The sequence below is a fragment of the Denticeps clupeoides genome, chromosome 7 (genome assembly GCF_900700375.1).
Source record: "Denticeps clupeoides chromosome 7, fDenClu1.1, whole genome shotgun sequence".
NCBI classification, from domain to species: domain Eukaryota; kingdom Metazoa; phylum Chordata; class Actinopteri; order Clupeiformes; family Denticipitidae; genus Denticeps; species Denticeps clupeoides.
This window is the reverse complement of record NC_041713.1, coordinates 6,811,544-6,823,988: the sequence shown is the minus strand read 5'-3', so window position 1 is coordinate 6,823,988 and position 12,445 is coordinate 6,811,544. Positions and strand designations below refer to the sequence as shown.

Genomic DNA, 12,445 nt, shown 5'->3' with positions numbered 1-12,445 from the left:
GCAGTGGTGGCCTAGCGGATAAGGAAGCGGCCCCATAATCAGAAGGTTGCCGGTTCGAATCCCGATCCGCCAAGGTGCCACTGAGGTGCCAATGAGCAAAGCACCGTCCCCACACACTGCTCCCCGGGCGCCTGTCATGGCTGCTCACTGCTCAGTGCATCTTGTGATCTTGGAAAATCTCTTCCAAAGCTGATGTCATTTTTGACCAACAAGGAATAAGTATTTTTTTTCTATAGGGTTGCCAAATAGATGCAATGCAAATTATTTGCAAATTTTATTTGCACCTGACCAGAATTATCACCTTTTTTTTTTATCGCAAGATCTTGTGATGCAGGATAGCTCGATTACTACCATGTATACTTGTTTATCTTAAATGGTTATGTTTATTTTATGTTAAATGGAAATCATATTTAATGTTGTTGGTAACGTTGGTTCTGTGTTCTTTCTTTCAATTTAGATCCTGCAACATGTTCGAAATTTGTCACCTGACACCAAGTTGTAAAGTTTGTTATGTATCGTGGCATTTCATACAAACTAAATTTAGTATTATTTTGTATCACATTGTAGTTTTTAGGGTTAGGTTTAGCATGTCCTGGTTGGCTAAAGCCTTTAATGCTGTTCTTGCTTGGTTTAAAGACACCAGAGTCACAAAAAAGAAAATTGTCTGCACCAACTCAACTGCAACTCTGAAAATGGCAAGAAACCTCAAAAAGCAGAAGCACTATGGATTTTAAATACACCATGACAAAAAAACAATGAGAACCGCAAGCTGTTCCAGTTTGGCAAATGGGACTTGTGTAATTTGCATAATTTCTACTTTTCGCTTGCTCCTATGTGGAATCTGTTTTAAATTTAATTCAGAACAGTCTTAAAAGTCATTTTTAAATGTAAACTTCTCTTATTTTAAAACCTGCAGAAACCTTGGTCCTGTTACTTGTTTTGTTTGTTTGATTGTTTTTGCTCTGTTTCTTTTTGTCCAATTGTTATTTCAATTTATAGTGTTAATTATTGATTCTCAAGAACCGAATCAATAATTGAGGCAAATTGGCTGGGTGTTTCCTTGATGGTTTTTCTTGAAGGACCTAGAGGGAACCTTTGTGGATCAGATATTTTGAATAAAATCAGGATTTTTTAACTGTGTTCATACTGCTTTGTGAGAAGCAGCAAGGAAAGAGGGTGGCTGGCGGGCGGGCGGGCGGGTGGGGAGATGTGGGGTTGCTGCTGATGCTGTTGGCTGCTGGGGCGGCTCTCTGCTTTTTTTTGCAGTTATGGTCCATATTCCTGAATAATTCATTCTCTGCTTGTGCATTCTCCAACATTGTTCAGATCTGGCCTTTCTTTTGCCATTACACTTCATGCTGCAGTATTTTGGATCTTTTGTCAAAGATCTGGGGACAGTAAATAAGGCATCAAGAAATAGAGAAATTGCACATAAAAAAAGTTTGGACTGAAATGCAACAAAAACTTCCTCCATTGTACTGGGAGGATGATATTACACATTTACATATTCCAATATATTTTTTGTGTTCAGCACCATTCAGGCTGCATCTATGTACCTGTAAGTGTTAGTGCAGGTGTGTGTGTGTGTTTGTCATTTCTTCATCTGAGCTGCCCGTCTCTTTGACAACGTCTCCTTCATGGAAAATGCATGAGAGTCACGGATCGATCCGGGCTCTTTAATCTGGCCACATAGACAGCCTTCAGAGCTTGAGCCTCAGCCCCGTACTACACAAGCGCCTGCAGGAGCAATCCGAGTGCGCTTACAGTCTCGCCCAGGGGGTCAGAGGTCACCGTTCCAGGGAGGGGAGCGCTGCGTCCGCCCCAGCAGCAACACTTGCAGTCTCAGATTTATACCAGCTGCTTTTTTTTCCCTTTTGAACAATGGCGCCCATCATATTATATCACATTCTCTGTCACACTGTACACTGTCAAATTAGTTTCAGATTTTATCATAAAAACACCCTGATAAATTGTATCATGATAGTAGAAATTTGTTTATGTCATCGGGCAACAATCTTTCGCTTGTTTTTTTCTATTTTGCCATTAATATCACATTTACATTGCACACTGTGTACATTACCAGCCTAAAGTAGTACTACTCTACGAAAGTTATGAAGACTGTGAGGGAAGATAATTTTGATGAACCAATTCAGGAAACAAATGTAGTTTTTCTATAACAGAAAATAAATGAGGTATAGTGAAAAGGTGAAAACAAAAATGATCAGAATCCACTGCTGTAAACTATGTTGTCATCATCATAAAAAAGCAGTAACAAGTGCTGAGAAGCCTGCACTGCACTGAAGAGCCTTAATTATGAATTTTCTTTTGTTTTGTTTACAATGTTTTTTGGTCACTACAATGTTAAATATAATGTCTTATTTCATAGTTTTCAGTTCAAGTACAAATTCTACTTTCATCTCTTATTACTATATTACTACAGTGAACCAAAATCCTACCAGCAAAATTGCCACCCCAATAGGTATTTTCACCTAACCTATCTTTGAGGTTTATCTTAAAATGATCAACAGTATTTTAAAAAAGGACAATAATGTTGTGTACTTGGTTCTAGCTGTACTCTGTTTTCAGCATATGCAACGCCTATGTTACCTTAAAGTTTCCCCAACTACTCGACTGGGCAGTTTGTTAACAAACTGACTGTGTTGTCATTTTAGTAGATACTGAGAAAGCTGCTCCCACCCCCCCAAAAAATACTATACTGGCCAGTTAAATCCAGGGCAAAGTCAGGTTCCCTAATTGATTTGACCCGTTAAATCCACTTCAGTTGGAGTCGATGGAAGTGGGGTGACAGGTTAAAGAAGGATTTTTAAAACCTGAGACAAAAGACTGAAAAAGACTGAAAATAAATAACTTTTATATAACTGCCCCCCTGAGGGCAACAGAGCTTCAGTCTCAGCTTCTAGGGGCATGATGAAAATTCTGAATTTTACTGAGAGCCAATGGAGAGAAGCACGTACGTGTGTGTGTGTGTGTGTGTGTGTGTGTGTGTGTATATATATATATATATATATATATATATATATATATATATATGCTGAGTGAAAGTTTTCCTCTGCAGAGACTTCCCTTTTTTTCCTTAAGAGAACTAACAGCTTCTCGGATTTAAAAAAATTCTCTGTTATTATGATCTGATGAAGATGGCAGCGGTTAGCAGAGAGGAGGCGCATGCATTTCTAGAGCTATTGATCAGACACCTCAGTATCACTGATGCCGCTAGTGAGAAGGAGCTTTTTGAGCCCTGCGGTGATCTAACACAAAATGAAATTACACTGCACCTCCTTAGGTCTTTGGTTTCAGCGAGCTGGAGATCCGTGACATCCTCCTGTCTTTGGTAGGCGCCGCTTTCGGGGTGGAGGGGCTGTGGACTCCGAGTAGACTTCCCCGTTGCCCGCAGCCAGCCAGACACCCGACTCGCAGACCGCTGCGGTTTTGCGCGGATGGAAGGGATATTTTACGGCGTCTGGGTGCGGTGTAGAAGGCTGCGCGCTTGATGGATCGCTGTTGTGCCGTACGGAGCACGGGGGGGAATTTCCCCATGATCATCTGCTACTTTACATTGACACAAGCAAACATGGATAACAGATCCTGCATCGGTTTTATCTTTCACTGAGTAGTTCCAGCCTTCCTCCTCCCCGAAATTCCTCTGGGACGGGGCTCAAACCTTAGCTTACAAAAGGTCACTAACCCGAAGGCTATTAACACCCCGTGACGGACCATTTTCACACTTTCAATGTCGGCAGCAGAAAAAACACTCAGCAGCTATAAGGTTCCACTTTTCTGGCAAAACTGAGCCTTTTCTCAGTTCCGCTGCAGCCTAACTAGAAATATAGACAAAGTGTCATTTTGTAGTGATGAAGGGGGGAAAGAAAGTTTGTAGCCCTTGTGAGGCTGTCTTATAAATATCTATAATGGAGAGAAGAACTGCATTTTATGGCATGGATTGCAAGGTTGCAGAAAAGGGGCAAACTTTTCCGTCTTCGAGCTGTTACGCGAAAACCCTGAAGGATAAAAAGGTTTTGTTCAAAGAAACGTTGGATACAACTGAATCCTGCAACTACAGTACAGACCCGCGCACATTTGCATTAAAACCTTTGCATGAAACAACATACACAGTAAGTGTCATTTGGGTGGTAGTAGCCTAGTGGGTAATACACACGCCTACGAACTAGAAGATCCAGGTTCAAATCTTAAGTACTCCATTGTGTCCCTGAGCAAGACACTTAACCCTAAGTTGCTCGAGGGTGACTGTCCCTGTAACTACTGATCGTAAGTCGTTCTAAATAAGGCCATCAGACAAAGCAAAAGCACCGTCCCCACACACCCACTGCTCCCGAATCTGGGGTTTCGAATCTGTGAGTTTGTGGTCTTCCGGTTCATAAGAGGGTGTTGCTACCACCCGAAAAGACACACCTCATATGTTTTGTTCAACAACCAATAGCTAAATAATGTTACACCCGACCATTAAACATAGAAAACAAGTCATTTACATTTGTTATACAGATGTTTGAATACTGCCTTATAATAAAATGTAGATGAAGGATCATTTTTACTAAATCAATTGTGCTATAGTCTGCTTTGGTGCAATAAGTTCCATTGTAAAGCGCGAGGATTGTCACCAGATACAAGTGGATAGTGCTGAAAATTCCAACAATGGCTTTGGACAGCACTTCCTTGTGGCAGCTGGAGCGATCTATCTCATCGACTTTGCCACAGGCTGTTTCTAACCTGTGTTCTGCAGCCATGCTGGCGAGGCCCACCAGGCCATGCGCAGCATTACCTGGTTTGGACTGAGCTTCTCTCCTCTTCCATCCCTTCCTGGAGATTGCCAGTCAATAAGCAGCATTTGGAAAAAAGCAGCCCAGCACTCCGGGCGTTGATCGATAATCATTAATGGCCACTGCATATGAACTATGAGCAGTAATCAAGAACCCTGATGCCATTCATGAAAATTGTCTTGATTCTAGAAAAGTATTGTGAGAAAATGCAAATCGTTCCCTTGTTCAGCTGTTTGTTTGTTTGATGGGTTTTTGTTGCCGTTGTTGTTGCTCTTTTTGTAGGCTTTGTTCTTCACAGAATGCTCATTTAAAGCTTTATTTGTGCAATAAAAACTCTCCTCTTGTTCCGGATCTTGGCTGAGGATACGGCTCACGCAGAGCTGACAGCTGGAGTAGGAGAACAGAGCCGTTTGCGCTGTGTGTGGTGTGTAGCGAGGTAGTGTCATTTTGTACAAGTTAGCACGTTGGCAGAAAACACACACAACGGTACATCTGTATCCTTAAACAAGTTCATAAACAGTCACTAACAAACACACACTGCATTCCATTACACTGCATACACACGTTAGCACCCGCACGTTGGGTACTGACATAATGCATAATGGGCATATAATAGACACACGTCCTCAAACACACACACACACACACACATGCTCTCTAAAACACTCATCCCAATAACATGACTCCTTCCCCCAGCTCTACGGGTCTCAGAGGACAGATAAATATTTCAGCCCAAATCTGAAGAACACTGAGTACTGCTGCCTGCACACACACACACACACAACTTCACAGAGACTCACACAGAGTGGCACACCCATACGGCACTAATCAAAATTAGAACACACCAAGTCATGTAAGGGTTATGTTGTATTTCACTATTGTCAAAAAAAAAAAAAAAGACAAGATTTTGCAATGCCCTACGCAATAGTTTTGGTTTTTAATGAATCTTACATGAATCTTATAGCAGCACAGTTCTGAGTGTTCTGAACGCTTTCAGTTGGTCACATATTAGCACTGGCAGGCAGATGCTGTGTGAATAGGAGATTGCGAGTTGCTAAGGGCCTGTCCATGACCTTATTTTACCCTTTTCTTTACCGTTCAGTTGCCTGACTGCATTTGCATGTGCATTTGTGCCATTTTAGAGGACCAAACCAACACAAGTTAACATGGACATGTCCCAGTGGAATGAGTCCCTGGCGCGGTGAGCTTCAGTCCAGCCGGCACGCATCCATTTATTTTTCTGTTTATTGCTGCAACATTTAGCCACATTAAATCACTGGGTCGTGGTACACAGTGAGACAAAACATTCATTGTTGTATTCTTTTTTTTTATTTAGTAGTGAAACATCATTTTGTAGCTCACTGGGAAAGTGATTTCTACTGCCATCCCCATCTGGAGCAAAAGAAAGTGAAACGCTTGTATGTATATGTGCCAATTAACAATTGACGCTGATTTAGATGTTAACAGTGATGAAAAACAAGAATGTGTTTTGATAGTATGCCTAAAATTTACTCCAATAACACCAATGTTAAGAGATCACCTAGCAGCGCCTTATTCAAAAGCATGTCATCATTTAAGTGTTTGGTATGCAGGCCCGTTTGGGGCAGTTGTTGGGGGCGGGGTTTATGAAAATGAATGGACTTGCACGCGCAGCGTGATTCATTTCTCTCCGCTGTCGTTATTAGCGCTGTAATCATTTGGCCAGTTGAACACACAGGACAGCGGCAGGCAGATGTTCCTCAGACTGCGGGGCGTGTTGGAGAAGCTCCGATTTGTAGCAGTTGTATGCAGACCCGCCTCTCATAAACCCATGCTGCATAACAGGCGTCGTTAAACATCCCTCACTGGGCTGGGTAGAATATGAGAAATTTTGACCCTCGCTCACGGGTTTTTGTTTCATGATCTGTAGCGCACGCAATTGCTTCTCCTCCAGAAACAGATCACTTTGGGAAGGAAGAACGAAACGTGTATTCTCATGCCGACGGTTTTCATTTAATCTGTCCACTGACAATGCGCTGCGCTAGTTATTATGTTATTTCCAGTGCAATATTTTCCAGGGCTATGTAATTCAAAAGCTTGCTGATTCGCCTCTTCCGTGAGAATTTCATTAGAATCAAATTTCCCCTTTTTCCTCGGATATCCTCCTGTTTTTGTTTTTTTTTTTTTTCGCTCTCTCTCTTTCTCATATGAACACACACAAAGAAGACAGTGTTTAAAAGAGATGTTCGATCTGGAACTGTGGCGGTTTGGTGGTTAAGATTAAGCCGCACTGTAGTAGAGAATAACACACACACACACACACACACACACACACACTCTACATGGCGCTGTGTGCTGGACCATTACAGATTGTTAACTGGGGCCCTGTGGTGCCCGAGGCAGATGTGATGAGGGAGATGTGCAGTTAAAAGGAAAAAAAAAAAAAACTCCCAGTATTGACATGACAAACTCACCCACCGCCGCTCTCCTGTGAGCCGACGTGTCTCTCGGCCTCTCTCTCTCTCTCTCTCTCTCTCTCCTTCTCTTTGTCTCTCCCCCGAGGGTACTTATATCGCCCCCCTCCTCGTGCGTGCGTTCACGTGAGAGGCATCTGCACACGGAGGTGTGTAAATGTCCAAAGGGAAGCTCTCCAAATGGGACAAAAACCGACACGCCCCCCCCCCTTCATTCTCCAATGCCATTCCAGAATGGTCTGTGATAAACCTATGACAGGCGTGCAGTGAGATTCGCGTTGGGCACCTGTGTGTGTGAGTTGTGTGTGTGTGTTGCGTGTGTTGTGTGTGTCTGCATCCCACTGCACTGCAGCACCGTGTACTGTCCGGAACACACGAAAAAAAAAAAGTCTCCGGTATCTCTCCCCCTCTCTTCCCTCAGGAGAGTGATGTGTAGCGCCAACCTGCTGATCCTAGCAGCGGCCGCATTAGTTTGCAATAAAGAAGCTGTGATTGTGAAATGCGCCGGGGCGAAAAAAGAAAAAGAGAGCGAGAGAGAAGGAAAGAAAGAGTAGGGGTGGGGGGGGGGGGGGGGGGGGGGGGGGGGGGGAGAGAGAATGAGGATGAATGACATCATATAATGCCCAAGCACTGTTTCAGAATCCATTTACTATAAGCGCTCCCCGAGCGCTGCCGAGAGCCCCCAGCGTTCCTCCGGAGCCGCAGTGGCGGTGGCGGCACGCCCTGAACCCGCCGCTCGCTCCCAACCAATGGATTAGCCCCTCGCTGTCGTTCCCGTCCCGAGACCTTTCCTCCAACCGGGAGACAAATGCTGCTAATTTAGGGGAAGAAAGATCGAGCAGTGGCGTGTGTGTTTTCCCTCTCCCTCCGCCGGTCCTTGAGACGCCTGTGATGTCTCAGAGCGTCCCGTAATTACGCGCACGCTCCTGCGCCAAGCCAGGAAGGGGCCGAACGGGGAGCAGGAGCGGGGGCCATTTTAATTATGCGAGACTGACACGTGGGCCGGGGAGTTTAACGTCGACCCCGACCACCGAAGCGGAGAGGCGGGGTATTCTCACCTGTCAAAAAGAAAAGCTGAAAGGCAGAGGACAGACGCTGAAGCGGGCCCGAAAGGCGGGTCTGTAGGTACAGGCGAGGCTGGAGCCGGAGGCCCCCACTTTTCTACGTTCAGCATCCGGCCAGCGGGAGAAAATCATCGCCGCTGCTTCATCTGTCGCTTGGACAGATGTTCCGGCGCGGGTGCGAGCGAGGAGGGTGGAAGAAGCTGGGAAGGAGAAGGTTGGGAAAGGACAAAAGCGTAGTCAGAAAGTCAATGAACGACTTCCCACGTCCACACCCACCACTCCACACACACACACACACACACCCCCTCGGATGAGCTGGCCGCGGCGTTACAGAACTCCGGCCTGGTTTCGTGTTTCCGTTATCTTGCTCTCAAATGCTGCTGCTCTGAGCTGTCCGTATGTTCAGGTGGGAAGAACCCCGTCCACATGCAAGCACCACGTGACCAGAAACAACCAAAAAGCATGAAAAAATGCTATATTTGTGGGCATTTATGAATATGAATTATGAAAAAAAATTATGACGGGAAAGGTTCTGCTGAGGCAATAGTTTTTTTAATGTAAGTATTTCTAAATAATGCTTGTAATTGGTTTGTAATGTATAGTTTCAGGCCTATTTTGCAGTGAAATTATGTGATGAGACCGTGAAAATCTCTTTTTTTTTGCTATAATTAGGGTGGAAAAAAACCTGTTTTTAATTGCATGGTGGTGCCATGATGAGAATATGCTTATTGGTCGTATTTGTGAAGGTCATGCACAGTTCACGGGGAGGGAATCCCGGAGGGGCTGGCTGAGTTATAATGTCAGAATAATGCCGTCCCAACAGAGAATAAGTAAGGAGGGCAATAATTTGGGGGTTGGAAAGGGTCGGGTGTCGCGCGAGAGGCAGGGACAGCCGCGGATCACCATCGATCGCGCGGGCCGCCTGACGAAACAGAGGGGGGGGGGGGGGGGGGGTTTCGCACAGCGGAAAACAACAATGTGCCTCAAATTGCCAGTGTCCCATTAGCCGCCGCTTCGGCCTCTATTGCCCGGCTGCGGTTCCTGCTGACGTGGCGCCCGGCGCGTGTGATGGGCTTTCACCGCTGTTATAATACAGACCCAACACACACACACACACACACACTCACACACACACACTCTCCTCATTGTGGCCCCGTTTCAACAGAAAATATAAAGAAATGGAATCCATAAAGCCCCGGCCAGCGTTCATATCCATTCAGTCCAGCGTTGGTCACCGGACAGGCGGCCTTTTTTTTTTTTTTTTGGTTGTTTTTCTTTATTCATGTTGGCACCTGGGTCTGGATGAATGGGCGGGACCTGTGGGTCAGAGGACACGTCCTGACCCGACGATTTAAGGGTGGCGGAGGCGCGGCTGGTGTCATGACGAGGACGTTGCCGGGACTGGCGATAAGGAGGAAGCCGACGATTTGAGAGATCGGGGGGGGGGGCAGGTAATCGGTACCCGCCCCTGCCGGCAGCTAACAATCCTCTGCCGCTTTCGCCGGCCCGCCCTCGCGGCCGGGGACGGGTGCCTGACAACTTTGACGGCTTTGATTCTGAAACTCACCGGAGGGAAGGCGGGAGCGCGGGATTCTGACAACTCTCTTTGAAGAGCGCTGAAGTGTCTGGGATCATTTGAATTATTAAGCGGGAATGAGAGGGAGGAGGACAGAGGAATAAAAAAAAAAAAAAAGACAGAAAGTAGGAGAGAGAGAGAGAGAGAGAGAGACGGCACTGTCTGTGCGGAGGAGCTTCCCGCCTTCTCTTTGATACCAGTGTGAAGGTGATCCCAGGCCGCAAGCCCGCAGCTTCGGCAGAAGGAACCGCCAACCAGCACTTGCTCCGCCCCCCCGCCCCCCCGCACACACACACACACACACACACACAACAGCTCCGCCGCTGAATTACGCAGAGCAACGCAATACGGCACAATGCAGTGTAACAACGCCGCAGGCTCATATTACCACCTCATCAACGACATGCGTGCAACGGACAGTGCAGAAGCCGCAACGTGCATCGGCGCACTCAACTTGCTCAGGAGCGAGCGATGCAGAGCAGCGCAACAGAGCGAGTGCGACGTCGTCTAGTCCTGTCCGGTGACATTAGGCCTCCTGACCATCACCTCCGACGCCACGAGCAATGCTAGCATTCCACCGGTCACTCTCTCATTGTTTGTCGGCATAAAATAATAATCTCTCCATAGGATTTGCTTTTGTGCCAATATGGTCCTATGGCTGCACACAATGGATCAATTGTTCTGGGTGAGAAGCATTGTTCGAGAGATATAGCTTTTTGGCAAATCCGGATCACACCTTTGCCCACACCATTCTCGTATGCAGTGTATGGCACGGTGACTCTCGACGGCGTCATGCAAGCTGCAGCAATATATTACAACACACCCTCACAGCACAGCATCAAATATCAATGCCCCGGGTGCCTGATCTCCACAGTGCAATAAAATAATGGTGATGTAATCGTGAACATTGTCATACTGATAAACTGACAAAACAATTGTCCGTATTAAAATCAACCGTTCATCAGGAAAACACATTTAAAGCCTATTTGTAACAGGTCTAAATATGCGAAGAGAGGAGGCCTCTGGTTGACGACACAGGAAAGAGGGCGGGGCACCACAGGGGCGAATTCTCCTCTCCTGCGCGGCCTCGCCATGGCTGCCGGCGAGCAGCGGGGTGGCGTCGTCGCCAGAATTTGCTTCGGGAAAGTGACCAAGTTTCAAGGCGCCGGCATGCAGCGGCACTGCCGAGCGTCAAGCTGTTCAGCCAGCTTGTCACGCGCCGGTCACACATGTGACATCATCAAAGCGTGATGTGTCACACGCCAATTAAAACGTGCACTCCCTTGCACTTTTCACAAAGATTGTACAAGATAGATGGATGGAGGGATGGGTACTTTGCCCTTAAGTGCTGGCTGGTTAGGTGGGTTTGGTGACGCTCCTGTGCACCAGCATAAGGACTCTGGCAGAGAAATGGAGGGACGAGGGACGAGGGGGGTCGCTCAGGGCGACTGCAATTAAAAGCCAGCATGCGGCATCCCATGAGGTGCTAATGCTCAGGATCAGCTGTTCGAATGTCACCCTGCACCCCCCCCACCCCCCCGCCCCTTTCAAGTCGGAGCCCACGGAACGCCCTCGTTCCCCGACACCATCTATAACAACGGCGTCCTCCCCAACCACAACTCCACACACACACACACACGCTGAAAAACCTCTCCATCCCCCATCCGTCCATCCGTCCATCCCTCCCTCCTCCTTTCTGCTCTCCTCAGATCCTCCCCTTTCTGTGCGCCTGCACGCCTGTGTCGGCTTTTAGCGGCACTCAAAGTAAACACCGCGAGCGAGAGAGAGAGAGGAAGAAGGGAGGAAGAAGAGAGGAAGAAGAGAGGAAGAAGAGAGGAAGAAGAGAGCGAGGCACTGGCTGCAGGCTCAGCAACTTCAACAGAGGGACACCCCGCCAGAGAAAAGCCCCTTCTTCACAGACCAGGGGACGAGGACAGAGGGAGAGAGAATAACATAAAGAGAGAGAGAGAGAGAGAGACCAGGGCGCCGCAGACAAAGACAGAGAAAGAGAGAGAGAGCGAGCGAGCGAGAGAGAGAGAGAGAGAGCGTGCCAAAAGAGGAGGGGGAGATAGTAGGCAATAAAGGGGAAAAAAAGAGTGAGTTTCAGGGAGAGAAGGAAGGGAGAGCGACTCGAGGACCCGTCCCGCTAAATGCGCAAAGCACCCCGCTCCCACATGCTGTGCTCCATGGCCAACTCGGGCTGCGTGCTGCTCTCCGGCTCTGGGATGCTACCTCACTCGCTCCACTGTCCCCCGGCGTTCCTCTACCTGCCCGAGGTGAGTCCCCGTCCGCTAGCACGTGGTGCCAGGGTGTCTCTGTGTGTGTGTGTGTGTGTGTGTGTGTGTGTGTGTGTGCGTGTGTGTGGTTCCAACCCCCCCCTCCTCAATTCTGACCCAGACCGTCCCCCGCCCGTCACGGGTCACTTTCTACACCGTTTTCTGTCGGTAAAGGATGAAGGAGACCTTGATCCCGGAGACGGGGGGGAACTTTTTTTTTTTTTTTTTTTTTTTTTTAAGAGGGGGGTTGTGATTAGTGTTGCGTTTTGCTCCCGATGCATAA

General features: G+C 47.1%; 1 protein-coding gene across 17 annotated transcripts in view; it reads left to right on the top strand.

Annotated features, from left to right (window-relative positions):
• The window catches only part of LOC114793594 (RNA binding protein fox-1 homolog 3-like), a 306,221-nt gene that overhangs the window by 220,986 nt on the left and 72,790 nt on the right, over positions 1–12,445 (top strand). Inside the window, exon 1 of one of the 17 annotated variants that reach the window (XM_028985586.1) lies at positions 11,351–12,162. The exons of 15 other annotated variants lie outside the window; for them this stretch is intronic. In XM_028985586.1, coding sequence (XP_028841419.1) covers positions 12,037–12,162 — 126 coding nt within the window. In that variant the 5' untranslated portion in view covers positions 11,351–12,036. Of the gene's footprint in view, positions 1–11,350; positions 12,163–12,445 lie in introns of those variants that run through there. One more of the 17 variants, XM_028985593.1, reaches the window with a different exon arrangement.